The 24642-nt window shown below is 46.5% G+C and overlaps 1 protein-coding gene across 1 annotated transcript in view; it reads right to left on the reverse strand.

The window, feature by feature from the left end:
* PCCB (propionyl-CoA carboxylase subunit beta) overlaps nucleotides 1-18686 on the reverse strand; it is a 28407-nt gene extending 9721 nt beyond the window's left edge. The window contains exons 1-8 of the mRNA XM_051625973.1: nucleotides 18471-18686; nucleotides 15321-15440; nucleotides 13179-13247; nucleotides 10772-10828; nucleotides 7412-7525; nucleotides 5186-5296; nucleotides 4775-4883; nucleotides 3744-3864 (exon numbers count right to left, since the gene is read on the reverse strand). Of these exons, the coding sequence (XP_051481933.1) occupies nucleotides 3744-3864; nucleotides 4775-4883; nucleotides 5186-5296; nucleotides 7412-7525; nucleotides 10772-10828; nucleotides 13179-13247; nucleotides 15321-15440; nucleotides 18471-18650 (881 nt within the window). The 5' untranslated portion in view covers nucleotides 18651-18686. The remainder of the gene's footprint in view (nucleotides 1-3743; nucleotides 3865-4774; nucleotides 4884-5185; nucleotides 5297-7411; nucleotides 7526-10771; nucleotides 10829-13178; nucleotides 13248-15320; nucleotides 15441-18470) is intronic.
* Nucleotides 18687-24642: the final 5956 nt, after the last annotated feature.

Consider the following 24642-nt stretch of genomic DNA (forward strand, 5'->3'; position numbering starts at 1 on the left):
AGACACCCAATCTACAACTGAAGGAAAGGAGCAGCAGTTTGTTAAAATCAGGCAAAAACTACTAAGTGAGCCCCAGGGCTGTGACTGCTCCCTCTCACCCACAGGACCAGAGGTACCTCTCCCTGCTGAGAGAGCAGGAGATACAACTATTAATAGAATAAAACTGACAGCAACACCTCACGTATTTTTTCCACATGACTAAGAGTATTGCATGCAAATATTTCCCTAAAATGATGTAACAAAACCTTAAGTTAGTGAAAGGAACAGACTTTAATCTCAAGCCACAAAAGACTGTAAAACTTTTCTTTCTCCCTAGGGTAGCTGTGAATGGGCTCCAAGTTTTGTTCATTACCTGTGGCATCCCAAAGGATAAGGAAAGTGGCAAAATGGAATTATTGCTCCCATAAATTCACAGTTCTGTACAGTATTAAAGGAAATTACAATGGCATTAAAATTAATAACCACCATCAAAAGGAAGACATTACCCAATGTCACAAGCTTGAAAATCTCCTTCAAATCTTTACAGATAAAGGGTATTTGGAGCTTGCCAGTAGAGTCACTGGACTTAAGAGGTTGAGAACTTCCTCACAGATGCCACCCATGAGGAAGGAACTGCTGCTCTGACTCTTTAGAACCCAGGCACTGACAGCAGGAACTCCAACTGACCCAAGATGCAGCAACCAAGACTGACATTTTTCACTAGGACACAGCACCTACCTACCCAGAGGACAAAAAAACCACACCAACAAACAAAGCAAAACAAACAAACCCACCAGCTTCTGGACTTAACAATGAAGACAAAAGTATGTTACATGTAATTCGCATTATTTGTGGCAATTTTTTGTGGTGCACAAATGATGCAATGAGAGCAGTTACTCCAGAGGGATGGACTCTGGCTAGAGCAGCAGGAAGGATCAAACACATCATTGAAGGCAAAAAGAGTCTATTAAGATGTCAGTCTGTCCAGATGAAATATTGGCAGTGTAAGCATGAAGACCACAAATGGGAGAAATACTGGAGATGCTGCTTTAAAACCCAGCAGATTTAACAATTAGAGCTGTCTTCTCATGTACAAAGAGAAACTGGAGTTCTGAGGACAAATAATTGAGGATTTATTACACTGTGATCCTCTAATAATGTATCTGGTGCCACATAAAAGACTATCTCCCTTAAGAAAATAAAGAACTCATCTCTCATACATTAGCAGCTGTAATGTGACTGGCAGCTTCTCACAAGAAAATAAACTGCTTGTTATAGAATACACTGATCTTAAAAAAATGGAGAGTTGTTTCTATAATTAAATTAAAATATCACATTTAAGCCTCTAGAGGGCAATTATCCAAGTACAAATTGTTGAATGCTTAGAAAGAACATGATAACCTCAGTGATTGTCCCTAAAGTTTTCCAAATAAATTAAGAGATTAGTATTACCAGCGAAGAGGATAAAAGGGACAGGGGATCTTTTCCGTGCTTTGTAGAGCAAGTCAGGAGCTTTGGAATGTTGCCAACATGAAGAACAGGAACATAGGCACTCCACATCCCAGGGGACATCCTGATCTCTAAGTTGGAAGGATATGGATTTGATGGATGGACCGCTTGGTGGATAAGGAAATGGCTGGATGCACTCAAAGAGTTGTGCTCAATGGCTGGATGTCCAAGTGGTGACCAGTGACAAGTGGTGTTCCTCAAGGGCCAGTGTTGGGACCAGTCCTGATTAACATCTTTGCCAGTGGCAGTGAGTGGCACCCTCAGTGAGTCTGCTGCAGACACCAAACTGTGTGGTGAGGTTGACACGCTGGTAGGAAGGGACACCACCCAGAGGGACCTTGAGAGGTGGGCCCATGCCAACCTCATGAAGGTCAATAAGGCCAAGTTCAAAGTCCTGCACCTGGGTCAAGGCAATCCCAAGCACAAATCCAGGCTAGGAGGAGAATGGACAGAGAACACCCCTGAGGAAACGGACTTGGAAGTGTTGGTTGATGACAAGCTCAAGATGAGCTGGCAATGGGCCTGAAAGCCAATTGTGTCCTCCTGGGTTGCATCAAAAGAAGCCAGACCAACAGGTCAAAGGAGGGGATTCTCCCCCTCTGCTCTGCTCTCCTGAAATCCCACCTGCAGTGCTGTGTCCAGTTCTGGAGCCCCCAAAATAAGAAGGACATGGAGCTCCTGGAGAAAGTCCAGAGGAGGCCACAGAGATGATGGGAGGGCTGGAGCAGCTCTGCTCTGGAGACAGGCTGGGAGAGTTGGGGTGTTCAGCCTGGAGAAGAGAAGGCTCCAGGGAGACCTGAGAGCACCTTCCAGTGCCTGAAGGGGCTCCAGGAAAGCTGGGGAGGGGCTTGGGACAAGGGCAGGGAGGGAGAGAACAAGGGGGGATGGATGAAAACTGGAAGAGGGAGATTGAGGTGAGACATGAGGAGGAAATTCTTGGTGTGAGGGTGGAGAGACCCTGACCCAGGTTGCCCAGGGAAGCTGTGGCTGCCCCATCCCTGGCAGTGTTGAAGGGCAGGTTGGATGGGGCTTGGAGCAACCTGGGCTGGTGGGAGGTGTCTCTGCCCATGCAGGGGGTTGGATCTAGATGATCTTGAAGGTCCCTTCCCACCCAAACCAGTCTATGATTCTTTCATTTTCTTTGTTTTGTCACTATAAAACCAGAACAGTCTTCCAGTTTCATCAACTCCTAAATATCCACATTTTAGAAAAAATTAGGACCAGTCACTGATTGACCTGTCTGTCCATTCTCTAAAAAATCAACTGGCAAATTTATTTCTCTAGTAGTGAACAATGCATTTCAGGCACTGGAGGAGTGATCTCCAAAATCCATCCATAAAAACCTCCCCAGACAAACTGCTTCAAAGACATTGCAAAAAACAGCACAGCAAGAAGAGAAGATGACCTGCCTGGCTCACATGTTAAGATCATCATATGTGTAAGGACTGCAAGACCTAGATCACACACCATCACAGAATGGTCAGGGTTGGAAGGGACCTCTGAAGATCATCTAGTCTGAACACCTGCCAGAGCAGGGTCACCTAGAGCAGAACCTACGGGAACATGTCCAGGTGAGTGAATGTCTCCAGAGAAGGAGACTCCACAACCTTCCTGGGCAGCCTCTCCCAGGGCTCTGTTACTCTCAGAGTAACAGGCAGCTGTGGAACTGAAAGGAACAAATTCTGTCTCTTCTAGCAAGGCTGCCCACTCAGCTTGGCCCGTGATGGCCCTCTGGCTGTCCCTCTATCTGTGCAGGAAATTCCCTAATAAAAAGGCCACAGTTGATGGTTTTCCCCTCTTGAAGTGACTCAAGTCCCTCCTTTGTTATGTTGCCATGAGCCCGAGATCCAAGACATAAACCTTGCAGCCTCCCTTGCCTCCTGGTTGCTTCCCCACCTGTGACAAACAGACCTTACCCAACAGACACACAACTGACAAAACAGGGGAGTTTTCCCCACCTTTGTTCACTGTGCTCTCTGCTGCCTTGCTGGTTTCAAAGGGCTGTGACCCCTCTACAGGGATCACTTCTCCCCCCAGTCTGTGCACAAGCTAAATAACACTGCTCCCAGAAAATAACACCACATCTACCAGTGAGCAGGGGCATGTTGAAACATCTCCCAGATTCACACACCACAAGGCAGATTCATCAGCCACGATCCCAGGCACAAAACACTCATCTCTCCACACTCCTGGAGCCAGAGAAGCCATGAAAATCAGCAGACAGAGACCAGAGGTGTCAGGCAACCTCCTCTTACCTGGGATCGTGGCATTCACAGATGGGTGCTGGATCACGGTTGCTAAGAGGTAAATAATTAAAGAACTCTCGGAGATTAAGTAGAGCATCTATATCATTTTCAAAGGCTCTGTGAGCAACTCCTGGAAAGAAACAGGTAAGCAGTTATTGAAATTATTTTACAAGGTTTCATTTTCAAGTATGTACCAATGAAGATACAAAGAATTAACAGCAAGAATTTTTAAACTCAGGCTGTTACCAATCGGGAGTTTGAAGGCACCAAATTTGACCAGCTAAAAACGTCTAGAAAACGTGTGGCTGAATCAGATGTGCTTCTTAACAGGTCTGGATTTCTGATCTCATATTTAAAATTGTGTAAATGGGTTTATCGTCTGTGACAGACCTAGCTGGATCCCAGCCTTCTGCAGTTCAATCCAGGTTACTGTGCAGCACTCAAGCTTTGCTCTACAAGCTCTTTTAGAAAGGCTGGATCTGAGCAGTGTCTGTGAGCATGGTTTTGGTTCACCACCAGTTCAGTTCACTTAGAATTTGAGATCCCACATTTGTTTTGAGCCTCAAGAAGATTCAGGAGTCAATGAGTTTTCCCAGAGGAGAAAACAAAACACTCCATCTCACTTGGTTTATGGTTAACAAGTTCAGTCAATCTTGTCAGGAAGCAAACAAGAGATTGTTAAGAATCTTTCAACCCATGCAGATTTCTGGACAGCAAACAAAAAAAACCCCACACCAACCCAGGCCCGGTTTGCTAAACCCAGCCCTGACACCCTTCACACTTCCAGAATTTGTTATGGATTTGCTACTTTTTCTTCCAAATCCCAGAACTCTCCCACAATCCCAGTTTTCCTACTCTGATTTCCATTACTAAGGACTGGCAAGAGAGCCCTTCACAGAGTAAGATCCTGTGCTGAAGTGGAGTTGTATCACTTAGAGTCACATGAGTGCAAAAATCTGCATTAGACAACGAGCTGTTGAGCTAGAACAACTTTACTTTAAAGAACAGTTAGTGTGTTAATTAAACCACCCAGCTCTCACCAGATACAGTAGTGTGTGTCTTGGCACCCCCAAGCTGCTCTTGGGTGACATCTTCATTGGTAACAGACTTAACTACATCAGGGCCAGTGATGAAGAGGTAGGAGGTATCCTGGGGGAAGGAAAAAGCAAAAGCACACAGGAGATGCTAGAGCCAAGCTGCAGAAGCACCTAAGGAAAGCCTCAGTCTCTAGAGATTTTCCCCAAAATGAGAAAACAGAGCAGAGGGAAGGATTTCTTAAAGATCCTTAATTATGTGAAAAATCCACAGAAAATACATTTATCCACAGGTTATTTGGGAAACTTATTCTTTGACTTTTCATGAAAAATGAGCTTAATCTAGAGCAGGACACCATCTCAAAAAAAAACCCTTCAGGTGGGCTCAGCTTGTGTTCAGTGTTACTCCATCCTCACCTTCACCATGAACGTGAAATCAGTCAAAGCAGGTGAATACACAGCTCCACCAGCACAGGGACCCATGATAAGGGAGATCTGTGGAACCACTCCAGAACACAGAACATTCCTCTGCAACACAAAAAGACAGATACCTAGTTTTACCAAAAAAAAAAAAAAAGTGCATCTTCAAGTCTGTGCACAGATTCTAGAAGAATTCGTGATCACAAACAGGAGAGGACAGCTTGCTTATTTACTGGGAGACAAACAAAGGGAGAGAAGGTCTTGATGCAAATAGAACCAAAGTAATTTTTTTGCTACTGTTTTGCTTTTTTCTATTCCCATACATCTCATACACCATGAAATGGCTGCAAAAGAGTCATAGAATTATGGAATGGTTTGGATTGGAAGGGACCTTAAAGATCATCTAGATCCAACCCCCTGCATGGGCAGGGACACCTCCCACCAGCCCAGGCTGCTCCAAGCCCCATCCAACCTGCCCTTCAACACTGCCAGGGATGGGGCAGCCACAGCTTCCCTGGGCAACCTGGGCCAGGCTCTCACCACCCTCACACTCCAGAATTCCCTCCTCATGTCTCACCTCAATCTCCCCTCTCCCAGTTTTCATCCATCCCCCTTGTCCTCTCCCTCCCTGCCCTTGTCCCAAGCCCCTCCCCAGCTTTCCTGGAGCCCCTTCAGGCACTGGAAGGTGCTCTAAGGTCTCCCTGGAGCCTTCTCTTCTCCAGGCTGAACACCCTAATTCTCCCAGCCTGTCTCCAGAGCAGAGCTGCTCCAGCCCTCCCATCATCTCTGTGGCCTCCTCTGGACTTTCTCCAGGAGCTCCATGTCCTTCTTATTTTGGGGGCTCCAGAACTAGACACAGCACTGCAGGTGGGGTCTCAGGAGAGCTGAGCAGAGGGGGACAATCCCCTCCCTGGCCCTGCTGGCCACACTGCTGGTGTTGCAGCCCAGGACATGGTTGGTTTCTGGGCACACAGAGCTGGCTCCGAATGTGAGACCTCAACAAACGTTGCAGGAGCACAGACTTCCCTGAACCTGGAGTGAACATACCTGAAATTTGAACATATGGGTACACTACTGCTCAGAGGTTGACTTTACTAACTGACTGTGGCAGAGAGTCTTTGGGAACCAGATTCCTGCAGCAGCTTGAGTTTCACAGGCTGGCAAGTTCTTGTTGTCCAACAGCAGGGATGGCACGGTGTCCAGCTGCTTCTTGCTCAACTGGATTACAACTGACTCCTTAGCTGTTCCACTGCAACATCCCAGTATGTGCTAACGCAAAAGACTGTCAGCACCTGCCTGCCTGCCCATCCCACCTGCTGGCATTCCCACTGGAAGCACAAGCACTGTCACATTTTGTGCACCTACTTTAAATCTGTGTTTTGGTAGACATGGAAAATAATGTAATTTCAGGGGAAAAACAATCCCTAGCATCTCTAGAGGGAAAATTCTTGCACAAGCCACAAAAACACTGTACAAACACAAAATTCACCAGCCCAACTGGTACTGGATGTCCCCAGATGGTGAGGTTAGCACTGTACTGCAGTCTGTCTCTGGTTTGCATCTTTTTTTCTTTAAAATTTCCCCCCTCCCTAACTACCATCTTGACAGAACAGGCACTTGATGCTCCTCACCAGAATTTCTCAAGTTTTCTTCAAGTACATAGTGTTTGATTTACTTTAAGTCCTTCTTTCTGCAGTGTAAATCTTTCATCTCTTTACAACCTCTTTAGTTGCACAGGATCATGAGGTCTCCCCTCAGCCTCCTTTTCTTCAGACTAAACAGCCCCAGTTCCCTCAGCTGCTCCTCATAAGACTTGTTCTCAAGGCCCTTCACCAGCTTGGTCGCCCTTCTCTGGGCATGCTCCAGTACCTCAATGGCTTTCAATATATATAAATATATACACTACATACATATACACACAATACATATAGTGCAACTCCTACAGAGCTTTACACTGGATCACAGTGTGTGAGGAGGCTCAGCACTGCCTTGTTCAACAGACAGGTACATGAGCTGAGAGGTGCAGTAATTTGCCCAGAGAACCAAGAGGACAGTCCAGGTCTCGCAAGGACTTGGACATGCTGCTTTATCCACCAGGTAACACTGGCTGAAATAGGATGATGATAACCTAGAAGTTAACTTACAATCATAGACTTAAGTAAAGAAAGACTTTGTCCATCTTTGTGTATGCCAAGCTTCTAGGCCATCCTGCTGCCCACTTACCAAAAATATGTCTGCATAGCCTGCCAAGGACTCCACTCCCTCCTGGATTCGGGCTCCTCCGGAGTCATTCAGCCCAATCACAGGTGCTCCAACCAGGGCAGCTTGATCCATAACCTGGTGATGAATACAAATTCCTTATTATTATACCTACCTAAGCTAAAATCCCAAAGCGACCAACCCCAAAATGTGCATCCCCTAGAAAAAACATCTGTATGTGCCAGAATTTGAAGTGTCTCCATAGCCCTCAGCTTCTTTAGTGGTATGAACTGTCACAGTCACTAACTGCTTACTGGGGTATCACGTTTTGACTCTTCAGGCTGGAGGCTAAAAGATACACATTTAATCCCTTTCATGACCTTTAAAATTAATCTGCTTTACTAGCTGGGCATATCCATACTCACACTGCATTATCCAAACCCCAAACTAAGTGACACAATCACAAGAGTGTGGACCAGAGAGGTCCAATCTATCTCTGCTCATAAGAAGTCTCAACTGCACCTTCAACGCTCCCTCATATCTGTCTAATCTGATCTTAAAAGTTTATTGCAGTGGTGATCATGTAATCTCCCTAAGCAGTATATCCTAATGCTTGATTATCCTTCTTACAAGTTCTTTGAGAAGACTAAACTAAATCTTTCCTCTGGAAATTTAGAAACACTACTTCTCTTGGCAGGGAGAGCCATTAACTACTTCTTCACCTCTGCCCTCACAAATACTGAAGTACTTCAGCTCTCCCTTCAGTCTTCTTAGTTCCCTCCACGTTTCTAGACTAAGCACCATCAGTTCAGTCACACTGTTCTTTCCCCAGCCTATTTTCTAGATCTCTGATCATTCTGGTTACTTGCCTCAGGATCATTTGCAATAGCCCAACAGAGGCTTAAGTGGGAGGATTGAATTCCTTACATTCCTTCCATAAAATATTCCTGCTTAGCAGATCCCAGTGTGCCATGTTCATAGCACAGGCCCAGTGTGTTAAGATAGGCTGTAGCATTATGATCTGCTTTAGCTCCTAAACAATTTTCTGTAAAACTACACACTCTCAGTGCATCCCCATTTTTAATGTCAAAGGTGCTTTCTCTGCCTGATATCAGCCCTTCCAATCATTGCTACAGAACTACATCTTGTTTCAGATAATCTTTAACTTCTTAAGATGCTAAAAACTTCAGTCCTGTCTTTCAGAGTGCTTGCAGGATCAACCTTGAATGTTTTATTGCCTAGAAACACAGTAACCAGCCTCAATCCTGTTCAAATCAACAGTTTCTCAGCAGCAACAGGACCCCAGCCTGAACACAGGTGGGTGACAGTTGTCTCTGCACAGCTCTAAGTGGCCTTGCTCCTACTCACAGACATTCAGTGTAAAACAGGGGCTCTTCAGGCCGTGTGCCTGCATGGCCAGTTGAAAGCTGAAATACTGCTGTGGTAGACACTCAGGGTGAGTTCACAATTCAAATGCAATCCCACAGGTAAAAATCACCCGAGATGATTGCAAACTGAGGTTGTAGCCACGAGTGGCCTCGTTTGCTCGTGTGAACATTGCACTGGGCTCTCCCAAATGACTTCTCAAAAATCAGTGGTGTGGACATTTGTTGCTTCTTCCTATAAGGCCTGTTATCTTCACAAGTTAGTGAAACAAGTTCAGTGACACTTTTTGCTGTTTTCCAGGAACTCATATATGGATTAATTCTTTATTTCAAGCTTTTCCAGATACTGAAGCTCTTCCTGGAGCACACAACAATATGCACACTAATACTACTGCAAATGTATTCATATATTTCAGACCAGACTTTTTTTTTTTTTTGCCATACCAGTATTTGTAAGGAACATTTCAGGATTCATTCTCAGAAACACTTTTCTTCATCTCATGGATTCACCAATTGTCTTGAGACGTGATCACAGACACACAAGTACACAGGTTTAAAGAGTTCCCCACCACAAGTGGGCACCTCTTACTCAGAAGAGCCACACTAAAATCTCTGTAACTTCCAGGAAACCTTTACAGACATTTAATGTGGTCTGAAAGGCCAGAAGGCTCTTCTGCAGAAGTAACAGGCAACCTGTAGCCCAGACCTACCTAACTGGGAGCTTTGCTGCAAGCTGCCAGGTTCTGCTACCTCTCTGCAACTTCAGGAGAAAATCCCAAATGGGAAATGATGACCACCAAAGATGCAGATCTCCAGGGAAGCACAGCTAAGGGAGAGTAATTTCATGTCCATGTTGCATGGAATTTTACAACCCTGAAGCCCCCAGTAAGGTCATCTCTCTCAGAACACACTTCTGCTCTCCAGAATTCAGCCCAAGAGGCACCACCAAGAGCAGCAAGACAGATCCCACAGCACCCAGCCAGTCTTCCTTGAGCCTGCAGCCTCAAAGACTCTAAGACCCAAAGCAACTGATGCATCCAGAGCCTTCAAACTCTGGAGCCCACCAGACACAGATGTCAACCAAGAACAGTACCAACTAGGAAGGACTCACATTGTTTTCTGCTACCAGCACTCTCCCTGCTTCTTCAGAAATAAGAGATAGAAAAGCAGTAGAAAGCATCCCATCTTTCCAGTACCATGCCAAGGAGACACTGCAAAGCTCCAATGTGAAAGATGATATCAAGCCTTTTCCAATAAGACTTGGTAAAACAAATTAGTTAGTATCCAGACCATGATTTCTAGCTTTATACCTCCTTCCTGCTGCAGAGCCTATGCCAACAAGTAGTTCTTTCCATCAGGAGAAAATGCCTTGCAGACCAAAAAACCCTGGTTCTGATGCTCTAGCTAGAAAACTCAGGAAGTTTTCACCAGCCCACACCAATGATCACTCGAGCATGAAAAGGTTCTTGTCCTCCTCAACCCTGGAATTCAAACACCAGCATTTCCAGTGAGACAAGCAGACAAATGAGAATATACAGCCACAAGTGCCTGATAACAGATGGGCTGAGTATCAAGGTGACCTCCAAGTTGTAAGACTGTTTATCTTCACATAGTTTACTTGTTCCACTTGCTTTTTATAAATATTACACACTTCCACATAGCACTGTTTATAGGAAAAAGTGTCTCCCACGTAATTTCACATCTCTTCAGTAGACAATAGCTATTTAATTTACATTGGTAGTTTCCAAGTCTCTCTTATCTTTTGTAGCACAGTAAAAAAGGCAACTTAGTTTAAGTATTACTTGGAAAAGCTCTCTTATGCTTGAAAAGCTTCCACAGGGAACCTCTCTGCTCCCCTGTGCTTTCATATCTTAACTGACAGGAGGAGACAGGCATTTGCAGGTTGCCTAGAGTCTCTAAAGTCAGTCACAAATCTTCTTCTTCAAAGTCATTAACACAACAGAGTGAAAAAGCAGGATTTTCTCCTGTTAAGTATTACCTTGCAGATCTTCTGGGCATGAGCTCCAGATAAACTACCTCCAAACACAGTAAAATCCTGGAAGGAAAACAGATTTTCATATTAGGGAAAAAATGTCAGGAAAATGTTGTGAGTAAACACTATAATCCTACAATGCTCTAAGTTGGTATGCTGCTCCAAATCAAACTGACTCCCTTACTGCAGCCTGCAGATCAATCCTGTTCACTCCAAGCCCTCCTTAAAACCCAAAGCCTCTTTCACATGCATTTGCCAGTGGATTGATTCTATGTGAAAATCACAAAATTACTATGTCCCATTTGCTTTTTTTTTTTCCTTCACAGAATCTGTCTACAAAGGTATGGTCCTCTTTCATGGGCAGGATCAATACTGGAGTAGTCTGGAGAAATTTCACCTGTGAGGAGAGTCTCACTGCCAGGGGCAGCAGTAGGATATATAAGCAAACAGGCAGAAATCACAGTCTGAAAGCATGCCATCATATATTCATGAGTTACACTTCAAGAGTCCATTTTGTGGGTGCTACAGGGACTGCTTCAGCCAAAACTGGCTCTTGATGCTACCCCTTGGCCTGAGAAGTGAGACCCTGAACAAGGAACAGAGTGCAGAGAAGGCCACAGAGATGATCCAAGGGCTGGAGCAGCTCTGCTCTGGAGACAGGCTGAGAGAGTTGGGGTGTTCAGCCTGGAGAAGAGAAGGCTCCAGGGAGACCTTAGAGCACCTTCCAGTGCCTGAAGGGGCTCCAGGAAAGCTGGGGAGGGGCTTGGGACAAGGACAGGGAGGGAGAGGACAAGGGGGGATGGATGAAAACTGGGAGAGGGAGATTGAGGTGAGACATGAGGAGGGAATTCTGGAGTGTGAGGGTGGTGAGAGCCTGGCCCAGGTTGCCCAGGGAAGCTGTGGCTGCCCCATCCCTGGCAGTGTTGAAGGGCAGGTTGGATGGGGCTTGGAGCAGCCTGGGCTGGTGGGAGGTGTCCCTGCCCATGCAGGGGGTTGGATGTAGATGATCTTTAAGGTCCTTTCCAACCCAAACCAGTCTCTCATTCCATAATTCTATGACTCTTTTGCAGCCATTTCATGGTGTATGAAATGTATGGGAACAGAAAAAAGCAAAACAGTAGCAAAAAAATTACTTTGGTCTGTGATTCTATGAACAAGAGGCCCTGGGACTGATCCAGAAGAGAACAGGGATATTGACACCTACTGGCACCAATAAGCCCAGAGCCAACTTCTGCTGAGTTTCTCCACTGTTTTCCCACAGAGTCCCACTCTCAAAGGAGCCTTAAAAGCTGTGCGGATACAGAACAGCATAACTATGACTGGCAGCTGAACCAAAAAGGGAGGAACATCTCAGGTGATGGCTCCATTTGGAGGTGAAAAAGGGCTTTAAATACATTTATTTTTTTGAAGAAGTGTTTCATGAAGGGACTCATTTAAATTCCTTTAATATAAAACCTGCCCTCTACTTGTGTTCTAAAATAAAGATCTGTGTTTGGCTTCTATCTTATCTTCTGACCCACAGAACACTATCCTAACTCAGAAGAACTACATACCCAAGACCAAAAGGCTGGGCGTGTGACTCGCTCCAAGGTCACAGCAACTATCATTTTGGCCATGAGAGCAAACTGAACAAAGGCTACTCTGTGTCCCAGAACAGAGAAGCAAGTTACCAGGGATCTGAAAGAAAGCCTTTCTCTCGCTGTGTTAAGACTAACCAAGATTAAATCTCTACCTCTAAATATTTGTATTTTAATATAAAAAGTATATTCTACCTATTTATATACTTTGTATCACAAGCCCTTCAACTCAGCAGAGTTCCAATCTGAGAAACAACTCAAGGTGGCTCCAGTGCCCTCTATCATGAATTCCACTCATTGCAACTCCAGCTGACATCTCCAGCGAACAGCCCCAGTTCCCCGAGGACGCTGTTGGAACTCCAAGACCCCCTGACACTCCTGGGTCTCCACATGCCTGCAGGAGCTCATTCACACACATCCAACTGCAGGAACAAACCAAAGCTTCCAACTGCTTTCAGCACAAGCACACAGTGCTCAGTGACTTCTCCATCGATTAATTAATCTTATCAAAAACATGTTTTTGAAGGACTCCTCCAGTCTCTCAGCACATCAACATCCAGTGATATTATGTCCAAGTATTAACAGTTTATTTTTTCAAAACATTCCCACTGGCTCTGCATTCATCACTCATTTCACCCACAGCTGCATCTCCCACACAACAAAGTTTTTAGAAGTGCTTTTTTGCTTTTCCTTGCCTGACACTGCTTCCTCCCCTGGGATGTTATGTCTACCTTATGCTTACTGGTAGGAGGTGAAGAGGTACATGACCACACTGAATTACTATAAATTTATTTCCAAGGAAAGTTCCTGCTATTTAAAAACCAAACAGAACCCACCTGACTGAAAACATAAGCCAGTCTTCCATTAATCCGTCCACGGCCGGTCACCACACTGTCCCCAGGATACTGCATTAAAAAACAAACACATTCATCACAAATAAGAATTTTTAAAAATTAAAGTGGCAGGGACATCCACTCAAAACCCCACAAACTTATGCTGAGTACTAAGTCAAAGCTACGACTGGTTCTCCAAGAGGACTGGTCTGTGGTGTTGGCAGTGGTGGCTCCACAAAATTCTTCCCCAGCCCTGGAAAGGAAAACCAGAGATAATATCATATAAGTTGTGTATTATTGTAAAGATTAGTGAATTTTGGAGTTTTTCTTCAAATTTCAGCACATCTGGAGCTAAGGCAAATCCTCAGAGACACAATGTACCTTCTGTTAGGACCAGCTGGTATTTTTGAAAGAATGGAAAGAGCACACAAACCTTTCTTAAGGTGTTGATACAGAGAAAAAAACAACCCTGGAAAGGTCAAAAAATATAATTACAGTCAACTCAAATACTTCAACTTGACCTGTCCCATTTTTTAGCCTGTAAATAAGGGAAGAAGAAAGAGCTGGAAGAGGAAATGGAACCTGTGAATCTTAAATCTGCTTATCTATATTGTCTCACAATTAAGAATAGGAAGTAAATATATTTTTTTTAATATATATATATAAAAATATATATTTTTATATATATAAATATATATATATGCCCTTCAAGAAAACAGTAGAAAAGGAACTTTATGGGGCTGTCATAAAGGAATTCCAGGCATTTAAATGCTTTTTGTTGTTTCGTATTAAAAAACAAAACAAACCTAAAGAGTATATTGTGCAGGGCTGACTCTAAGGGCCATTTACACTCAAGGTGATTAGTTCTCAGGAAGGTCACACCAGTCAGGGGACTTTTCTCAGGCTGCATAGAGAGCACTGCTCCCAAGTCCAGGCACACAGTCAGCAGGGAACACCTGTAGCTCCCACCACTGTCTCTGTCTCAGGTAGATGTCCCCTACAGGCTTGTAGAGCAGCCTGGATGTGAGCACAAGTCTCACCCTAGCTTCAGAAAGTTCCAGGAATTCAGAGAAATTCAATGCTAAACTACTATTCCAGCTCACTGGCCACAGTTAGGTCATCTGTTGTTAAACTGTGCTCTGTAAACACAATTTGCAGCTCATGGAAAGGTGAATTCTGAAGGACAAGGAAAAATTTAACCCTCTTGTCACCCTCAGAACCTTGCTGCTTCTTCTGTCTTTAGAAACAGGAATTTGTTTTTAGAACTGTGGGATGCAGCATTGAGTAGCATGATGAGAGGTAACACAGGAGTTATTTCAGTTTGCTAGGGAACAAGGTGAAAAATTAGTTAGAAAAGATGTTTTTACCCACACTCAATGAGTGGGGAGAATGTGCAGCATGACATGGTTCCCAGCACCAAGTCCCACCAGTCTCCATGCTACTAAGGCAAAGGTTCACACTGGCCAGGCCACCTGCACCAGCCCCTGGCACAGCCCAGCCTGCTCCCTGCCCCTTTCTCTACTAATTGCAACAAAATACTTTTCAGGCATCAATGTTATGGTGAGGGACTTCAGAGCAGCCCTACATTTTCCCTCCATGTGATGAACACCATGTACCACGTTGGTTTAGGATACTCAGCTGTGTAATTGAAAACTGCCTCAAGAAGCAGACTGCAACTTGCTAACAGACCAGATTTTAAGGCCCTGAAGGATATTATGACTCTAGAGTTTGGCAGGCATAAACATGCATCTGAGTTATTTCATCCTGCAACTCCAATGCTGGAGGGAGGCAGAAGTATGTACCCATGTTTGTTCTTCATATCTGAGGTAACTGACCAAGTTGTACCAACAAAGCTCTGCAGCCTCCTTTATCATTTAAAAGACAAATCTAAGATAATATCCGGGGAGGTACTTGAACCAAACAGGTGACCTGATAAAAAAGATAATGAGTTTAGACAATGGAAAAGTAAACCACCTAAGCTGCTGAAAGAAACTGAGAGTAATAAAAGGAAATGTGCAAAACAAAAAAGAAAGAAAACAAAACAAATAACAGAAACTACATGTGAACAGAAGAGCCTGTTTTCAACCAGATGGCTGGCTAAAGAGCCAAGGAAAAAAACCCAAGAGTGAAATGAAATAAAAATACCTTATTCTTATCAGAGTCCATCCCAAAGTCAGAACACCTGTGTTCCACAAACATGTCATATTCATCAAAGCTGTCGGGGTCCAAGAGTAAAAGAATCCTTTCTCTTGCTGTCAGCTTTCCCTGAAACAAAGCAACATCAATCGGGCCATCAGGTGGCTCTGGCTGTTTACTGACCACCAGCAGATGCAGTTTAACCAAACACAGCCTCACTTCATGTACTACATTTGACCCATTAAGCCAACTGCATGCCCCTGAAGCTGGAAATAGCCTACAGTGATTATCCTCCTTAAAAACAAACATCACACCAGACAGACCTTGAAAAGAGGGCCGACTAAGGGAGCAGCACCCCCAAAAGATAAAGGAAGCAATCTCGGAGTCTCTTCAACAAGACACAACAGCATCACAGCTGTTTTTGCCCACACATTTAAATGCTGCAATTAAGGCCCTTGTTCTACTCTGAAACAGAGCCCTTCCACAGCCAAACCCCTCCTTACCAGCAGTTCAAGGCTCAATTCACCACGCTAGATATTTGGTTGCAGCGAAAGGATTTTCTGACAAAATCCTTTTGTTCTTTTTCTCTGCCACTGATACAGGCAAAAGACAAGTAAGGGCCAAGAACATAATGAATTGACTAGAGAGTAATTTTTAAGACATCATTTACAAGAGTTATTGTCTGTATCAAAGAATCATAGAATGAGAGACTGGTTTGGAAAAGACCTTAAAGATCATCTAAATCCAACCCCCCTGCATGGGCAGGGACACCTCCCAGCAGCCCAGGCTGCTCCAAGCCCCATCCAACCTGCCCTTCAACACTGCCAGGGATGGGGCAGCCACAGCTTCTCTGGGCAACCTGGGCCAGGCTCTCACCACCCTCACACTCCAGAATTCCCTCCTCATGTCTCACCTCAATCTCCCCTCAATCTCCTCTCTGCCAGTTTTCATCCATTCCCCCTTGTCCTCTCCCTCCCTGCCCTTGTCCCAAGCCCCTCCCCAGCTTTCCTGGAGCCCCTTCAGGCACTGGAAGGTGCTCTAAGGTCTCCCTGGAGCCTTCTCTCCTCCAGGTTGAACAGCCCCAACTCTCTCAGCCTGTCTCCAGAGCAGAGCTGCTCCAGCCTTCTGAGCATCACCATGGACTCCTCTGGACTTTCTTCATGAGCTCCGTGTCCCCCTTACGCCGGGGGCTCCAGAACTGGACACAGGACTGGAGGCAGAGTCTCACAAGAGCCGAGTACGGGGGAACAATCCCCTCCCTGGCCCTGCTGGTGACACAGCCCAGGACAGGGGTCGTTTCTGGGCTCCAGCACACGTGCCCAGCTCATGTTGAGTTTCACCGTAACACAATCTGCTCCTGGATCACACAGCTTTTTCTGCTCATCTTCATGCGGACTGGAGGATTCAGCCAGTAACCTGTGTTGTACTTCAGTGCTACTGTTAAAAGCAATCAGACTGCATGCACATTTTGCTAGCAGCATATTGAAATCGTAGGTGCTAAAACTGGCTTTTCAGCAGCAGGCTGTGCCCAGTGCTCTGACAATCACAATTTCTGTTATTTTTTTTATCTGACCAGGCAAAATGCCACAGAAATAAAGTTCTTGCAGCTTTACTACATACTCTACTGTATTATATTACTCTGTAAAGCAGCAGCTGTTCTGTGGTACTGTCCTGTCAAATGACAGCTCTGCACATGGGATGTTTTTCAGCATTCCTGTTCTTTTCTGAACTGGCATTGCTGTTCTGGAGGGCAACCAAGCAACAACTAGTGTTGACTCAGGCCGGAGCACCAACAGATTTAGTTGAATCTCAAGAGCGTGTCTCCTCCTTGCCCTTCCTTCCCCCTCCTTTTCTCTCCATACCCTTCTTTTTTCCTCCTTTCCTCTCCTTTCCCTTAGACATTAGGAAGAAATTCTTTACTCCGAGGGTGGTGGGACCCTGGCCCAGGTTGCCCAGGGAAGCTGTGGCTGCCCCATCCCTGGCAGTGTTGAAGGGCAGGTTGGATGGGGCTTGGAGCAGCCTGGGCTGGTGGGAGGTGTCCCTGCCCATGCAGGGGGTTGGATCTAACTGATCTTTGAGGTCCCTTCCCACCCAAACCAGTCTATGATTCTACAATTCTATGAGATATGCATGTCCCTCAGCACCAACGACGGCATGCAGTAATAAATTATTGCAAAGTTTCTTTTAACTTAATCTCCCAGACAAATTGGTAACTTCCAACAGAGGTAAGCATCTGTCTACAAAGGTCACCTGTCTACTCTAGGGGATGGTGTGACCCTACCTCAACACGACATTGAAACACAGCTCACGTTCCCTACAAAACTTCTGACCAGTAGGTCAAAAAGTTTATGAAACTCAACAACTGCAGGGAAGGCCAATGTAACCCACAGATCTCATCTACAGCAAACACGACATAAGACGTTTGAGGCCCCTTGACATGCAGAAATGCTTGCATATTGGCATGTCAGTGTCCTAAACATAACCCAGCGAGCCTGTAATTCTTTACAGATGTTGTGTAACTGTGGGAGGGAAACTGCTGAGGGGCAAACTGCTCCTCCCTGTAGTCTTCACGTGGATGGCTTTTAGTACTAGACACCGAGGTACCACTAGGTCCTTGCTCTAAACAGAAAATACATCCCAGCAGGAAACAATAAACAGAAAAAGGAAAACTATGTTGCCACCCTCCTCAGCATTCCCTACATTCTGAACTACAGAGGGAAGAGACTAAAAAAGAAAAAAAAAACAGCTGTTTTCATCCTTCCCGTCTGTCTTTGCCTTATTTCCACTCTTCTAGCTCCTGACTCGTATCTGTGGGGTCAGCTCAGCTCGCGGGGCAGAGGAAGCCGTGCAGCACGCCGTGACTGCCGGGCAGAGGCTGCAGCTCCCCGGTGCTGCCCCCGCACACCCCGATGCCCTCCAGCGGGTCTTTCTGCTGCCCGGGCTCACAAACAACGCAGCCTTTAACGCCGCCCCAGCGAGGCTCCCCGCAAAACGGCCCCTGCAGCGGGGGGGGGGGGGGGGCAAAGCCCCGGCTGTCCGCTGCCGGTGGAGCCCTGCCCGCCGCCCCGACCCCCGCGGACAGGCGCCCGGGCCGGACTCCCCCTCCCCGCCCGTCACGGAGCCCGGCGGGGGTTGCGGGGCAGCGGCTCCGCGGCTCACCCGCTTGTGCTGCGCGTCGATGCGGGCCTGCCCGCCGCCCAGCAGCGCGGCCCGGCGCTTCTCCCGGATGCGCTGGGGCACGGAGGGCGGGGGGCCCGCCGAGGAGAACCGGCAGCCCCCCGGGCCCGCCCGGCCCAGCGCCGCCGCCCCCGCCCGCCGCGCCAGGCGCAGCGCCGCCATCTCGCCAGCGGCAACGGCGCCTGCGCGGGCGGCAGCGGGGCCTGGCTCCGCGCCTGGGGCTGCGGGGACCCGGGCAGCGCGGGGACCCGGGCAGCGCGGGGACCCGGGCAGCGCGGGGACCCGGGCAGCGCGGGGACCCGGGCAGCGCGGGGACCCGGGCAGCGCGGGGACCCGGGCAGCGCGGGGACCCGGGCAGGCGGTCCCTTCGCGCCGGGGAGGAGGAGCCGCCGGTTGCCGCGGCCTCTGCCCCAGCCCCGGCCCGGCAGCCCCAGGCTCCTCAGCCCGTGATTCGCTTTGGAGCGGGGACGCGCTGAGGGCCCAGCGCGGAAATACATCAGCTCTGCCGTGTCCGCCTTTCGCGTTCTGTGGAGAGCCCGTTCGGGCTGTGGAAGAGCCCCGGGGACTTTGGAAGAGCGGGATTCCAGAAGCGGGCGGGCAGCAGCGCCCAAGCCTCGGCTGGAACACTGTGCAGACACGGCCCCGGCGCTGCGCGGGCACCCCCCCGCAGGCGGGCACCCCCCCGCAGGCGGCCACCCCCCCCGCAGGCGGCCACCCCCCCCCCCCGCAGGCGGCCACCCCCCCCCCCGCAGGCGGGCTGGCTCCGGCCGCCGCGCACTTGGGTTCGGAGGGAGGAAATGATGAGCCCGTCCCAGGCCAGCGGATGGGGCGCTCAGGGAACAGACGCCGCACACACCCGGTGACTGAGGTCGCTGCAGCGTATCCGCAGTCCTGAGCTGGGAGGTCGGCGGCTGCCGGGCTCCCCGGGCTCCCCGGGCGCGCAGGCACCGGCCGCGCAGCACCCACCCCCCAGAGCCGGCCCGGCTGAAACGACCTCAGGTAGCACGAGGTAAATGCTGCCTTACATATCCGCATCCTGAGCATGAAGAAGGGCACAGGCACGGCCCTGTGGATATCAAAAGGTTTAAGTGTCGAAGAAGAAGCTCCCGAGAATGGAAATTCTTGGATTACGTAGCATATATACAAGCTGTCATGTAATAGCTCGTTTTGGAATGGCCCTCAGGCTCCAGTCCAGCCTCCAGCTCAGAGCACAGTCACCACTGAAGTCACCACAGTTTTCTCAGGGCTTTGTCAGTTGGATCACAGAAGTCAGCAGGGACAGGCTGGCACACCTTTCCCAGTCCCTATTCCATCGCTTGACTGGCCTTCTGGGGAAATCAATTAACTCCCCTCCCACCTCTTCTGTTAAGCAGCAACCTGCCCTGTTTCAGTTTAGGACAATTGTCTCCTGCCCTCTGACTGAGCACTTGGGTAAAGAGGTCAGTGAGCAGACAGTCCTTTCAGTACTGGGAAGCAGCTATTAGAGGTGTCCCCAAAGTCTTCTCTGGGTTAACAAAGATAATGGCCAGTTCTACAGCTTTTCCTCCAGGAGCAAGTGCTCCAGCCCCTCACCATGATGGCTCAACCCAGGTACAACTGTATGATAGCAGATCCTTGTCCACAGAACTAGTCATCTCATCACTAGAAGGTACCAAGGTGGGTCACACAGGATTTACCCTTGGTTAATCTATGTTGGCTATTCCTAATCACCTCCTTCATGTGCCCCAAACAGGCATCCAAGGAGACTTGCTCCATGGTTTTCATCAGAGACCACACTGAGGCAGACTCTGCCTGCCTTACAGTCCCCAGGCCATCCACCCTTTTTGCAGATGGGTGTAACCACAGCCTTTCCCCAGTCATCAGGGATCTCTGTGACCTTTCAAAGATGGCCTTGCTGTGACACCTGCCAGCTCTTTCAGCACACTTGTGTCATCCTGTCTGGTCCCCCAGACTGAATCTGTCAAACTTTCTCAGGAACTGCTGACTCAATCATCCTCCACTACTGGTAGCCCCTCTCCTTGAGCCCTGCCTCTAGGCACAAAGGCCTGGGGAGATCTTGTCAGTGAAGACCAGGACAAGACAGGCATTGAATATCCAGCACACACCCCACCTTCCATGAGACTGTTTCAGCCTGTAAAGTTTCCAGCCCCCAGCCGGAGTAACAGCAAGATGTTAGATGCATTGCTGCCCATCTTTGAGATGGCTGCTCCTCTGGAGCATGTGACACCTGGTCAGGCTCTGTCAGAAAAAACAAAAAGCAGAAATGTAGGTTCTGCCTGATCACAAACCAGCCCGAACAGGAACGAACCATCAGGGCATGTTTCAAGAAAAACCCTCCACTGTCCCTTAGTGGAAAATACTTGTACACTGCAGGTTGGTGAAGCATCATTCAGGCCAGCTGCAACAGCTTCTTCATTGAAAGTAAATGAGAAGAGCAATTTTGCAGCTTCAGAAATGAAAATGACCACAATTCAGAAGGTGGGTCCTGCAAAAAGGTTAGATATCAGCCTTCTGGGAACAGAGGGGTTTCAAGAAGTCCCCATCCTGGACAAGAAAGTTGGCATCTCTCAGCAGCATGGCAGTGGGGGTTCCTAGAAGCAAGGAGGCATTCTTCAAATAGTTGAAGTTCTGCCCAACAGGGGAGTATAGGGAAAAGCAGAACTGCAAACTGCTGTACATGTGAAAAACAGAGTGAAGAGGCCAAAAAATACTTTGAGGAACAACTTGCTAGAAGTATGAAAACCAGTACATAATTGTTCAAATACAGGAGGAAATGGAAGTATGCCAGAGAATCTGGCAGTGAGACAAATCAAGATTAAAGGGATTACTCATGGACTATACAACCACTACAGGGGGGAAAAAATAGCTTTTGTTTTATTTTACATCTGAATTCAGTGCAAAGGAACTTGAGAAGATTTCTGTCCCCCCAAAAATGTGTGTTATTTGATGAAGGGATACATTGGAGGTTCTGCTTCACCCTGAAGAGTAGGAGATTAAGCTACAGAGCAAGTCATTAACACTAACAAGTCTCCAGGACCCAATTGTTTTAACCTCAGTGTTATAATTCAGAGATGAACTAGCTTAAATATCAAGTCTCTTTCTAGAAACTCGTATGGCAGGTGGCTACTGCAATACTAATTTTTAAGGCAGGTATTAAGAGATTTAAAAAAAAACAAACTGTAAACCTGTAAATTAAACATGAATTCTGAACTATACAAACACCACCAAAAAGAACCCCAAAAAGCCCAAAAAACCAACCAACACAAAACCAACCCAAACAAAGCAAAACCTACAGCAAAACGCCACATCCAGCCAAAAAACAGTATTAGTGAACATGTAAATAAATAGCACATACTGGGGAGGAGCTGACACAGGTTTTATACAGAAATTCATGCCATGCAGATCTAGTGGCATCATTCATTTAATGAAGTCAAACATACACAAGGGATGTTGGATTCATATAATTACTAGGATTTCCAGAAGCCTTTAAGAATGTCCCTTACTAGAAGCTCTTGAAACTAAGTTGTCATTGGATAAAAAGGAAGGTCCTGTCGTTAATGAACTGTTGTTTAGGACATAAAAAGTACATTTTCACAGTGTAACAATTTTACCAGCAAGTCCCACAGGACTATTCAGCTGGGACTACTTCTGCTCCTCGAGTTGGGACCTATTCTGTTCATCACAACCATGAATGATGTGGAAAAGGGACTCGAGTGCAATTTCCTGCTGTGACAAGTGATTTGGTTAACAACAGTTATGGTGTTTGAATAAAGAATCACTGAAGGACCTCACAGAGTTCTGAGAGAGATGAAATTCAAATAGGTGTCAAGTGGTGCACTGGGAAAAAAAACAATCCCAAGAATACATATATGTCAGACCCTTAAACTGTTTGCTACCAAAAGCAACAAGTTCCTGCCACATCTGCAAAGACATTTTCAATAGCAGCCAAAAAGCAAACTGAATATAGTAGTGATTATAAAACCTCTGTGCCAGAAGGGCTTGGAAAGCACCTGGACACATCAATGGAGGAGACATCTACCGAGAATTAAGAAAACAAGGGTGTCATTGCTGTCTTTGGAGGTCCCCCAGACAAATTCCTGGAAGCTGGGAGACTATACTAGGAAAAGAACACTACATGCTTACAATGTTATTAGTTTTCCTTACATATTTGTCATTCTCTGCTTTTGGAAGTGGAATACAGGACTTAGTTCTGACACAGTCATTCTTACAGTCTTAGAACTGTTCAGTCAGATACTGTCTCAGAGATGCAACAGAAAGCAAAAATTCTCCAACAGTTGCTCCAAGAAGCCCTCACAATACAGTTCAGTGAAGGAGGTGGAAGAATTTTGTGGGCAAATCCAGTTGCAAAAGGACTTTGAATCATGAGAAAAGAGTCTCCTGCTACTCAGTTTTTCTGTGTTTGGACAAACAATAATTTGTGTATATTTTTGGTGAACAGAAGTAGTTAATAAGAGAGTCCCATCATCAATTTGTATTTCTGTGAGAAGTAGCCCAAGCTCATCACTGTCAGTTGATTTGTTAAGTCAGAAGGGTAACTCAGGTGTATAAGAGGTAGACTCTTGTTCCCAGAGAAGTATGTGCAGCAACATTCTCACTAAACCCAGATTAAACTGGAATACATGCAGAGCTGAACCAGTATTTCTGCATTTCAGTTTGGCTCAGAATCAGCTTGGTTCACGAGTGCTGATCCAAGATGATCTCTGCTTGCTTTGTGGTGTTCCAAACTGCAGTGGAAGTCCTGTTCTGACACAACTCCCAAACTCCTGGAAGCCCAGGTGCTGAACCAACTAACAGCTCACCCCAAAGCTGAGCTGGGGACTCACAAAAATAAGCAGACCTCAGACCAGATCCAAAGCCAACACTGGCTTCATAGATACTAAAGGCAGAGTGACTGCCATGATTGTGTCAGACAAGCTGTACAACATGAGCTTGTCTTGGTAAGAGATTATCTGAATTGCATATTTTCATCAACAAATACTGGTACTACATTGTTTAAATACAAATAAACAAATAAACCCTTTATATTCTTTTTCTGATATAGTGAAATAATCAGTCTGTACTGGTTTCTCAAAAAAGCCTGTCAGAAGACCTCCAAGTAAAGATAAAGTGTGCTTGGCAGGGGAGGAACTACAAGTATCTATTGAAAAAGGCAGTTGTCTTCCAGCTTCAAAACAAGAAAAAGCATCAGGGGATGAACAATCTGTCATCAGGCAGAAGATTTTTCATTACAGAACTCTGGAAATGCTTTGGTCAAAGATAAGCTGCAGAGGGGACATGTGGATCTAAGTCACCTTTAGGAAGAAGTCACAGTAGTACTTATTTGCTTGGATGAGGGATGAGGCAGTCAAGGCAACAGTGAAGCAGCTTTTCTATCCCACTTACAACTAAGACCCAAAGGAGAGATGTTGAAATATTCCTGCTTAAAGAATAATAATAATACAAACTACCAAGCTTAAAATTATCTATATTTTGAAAAAGCAGCTCCCTGCATGAGGTTCTGTAGTGCTTCTCAACCTCACAGCTCAGTGGGCAGTTGGGAAGATGACCCAAGAGGAAGGGAATGATGCTCCTGCAAGCAAAATTCAACGGCCAGCTCTTATGCAAATACAGAACTTCCTCACACACAGATCATTACAGCTTAATAAGTTGCCCAAATTAATGTTGAGCTCTTGCTGTGTGATCTGTAGAAGCAGGTCATTGGCCTGAAAGGGCCGGCACACAACAGAGGTACAACAGGGGTTAAGTGAACTGACAGAGAACCTGAGATTTTCCTGACATGCACAGGAAACAAGAGGAACCCACAGCTTAAACAAGCAACAGTGGGGTTTGGATTTATGGTGCTATACCTGGGGGCAGTGAGCAGCAGGGGGAAGGCTGGAAGAGCTTTAATTTCTTTGCTTGGCAACACCATAACAAAAAGAAACAGCTACAGTGAGGAGGTGGAGTGCTGTGAGCTCTAGCAATTCCCTCTGCTTCTAACACCCATGCTGGGAATCTCTTTTGAAAGGCAAGGTAAAGAGATCTTTTTTTCTTGGCCATGATGGAAAGTCTACTCACACTGTTCATGGAAATACCACTACAAGGAAAAAATAATAGAATCCCAGACTGGTTTGTGTTGGAAGAGACCTTCAAG

Source organism: Apus apus, chromosome 8 (assembly GCF_020740795.1).
Source record: "Apus apus isolate bApuApu2 chromosome 8, bApuApu2.pri.cur, whole genome shotgun sequence".
Taxonomy (NCBI): domain Eukaryota; kingdom Metazoa; phylum Chordata; class Aves; order Apodiformes; family Apodidae; genus Apus; species Apus apus.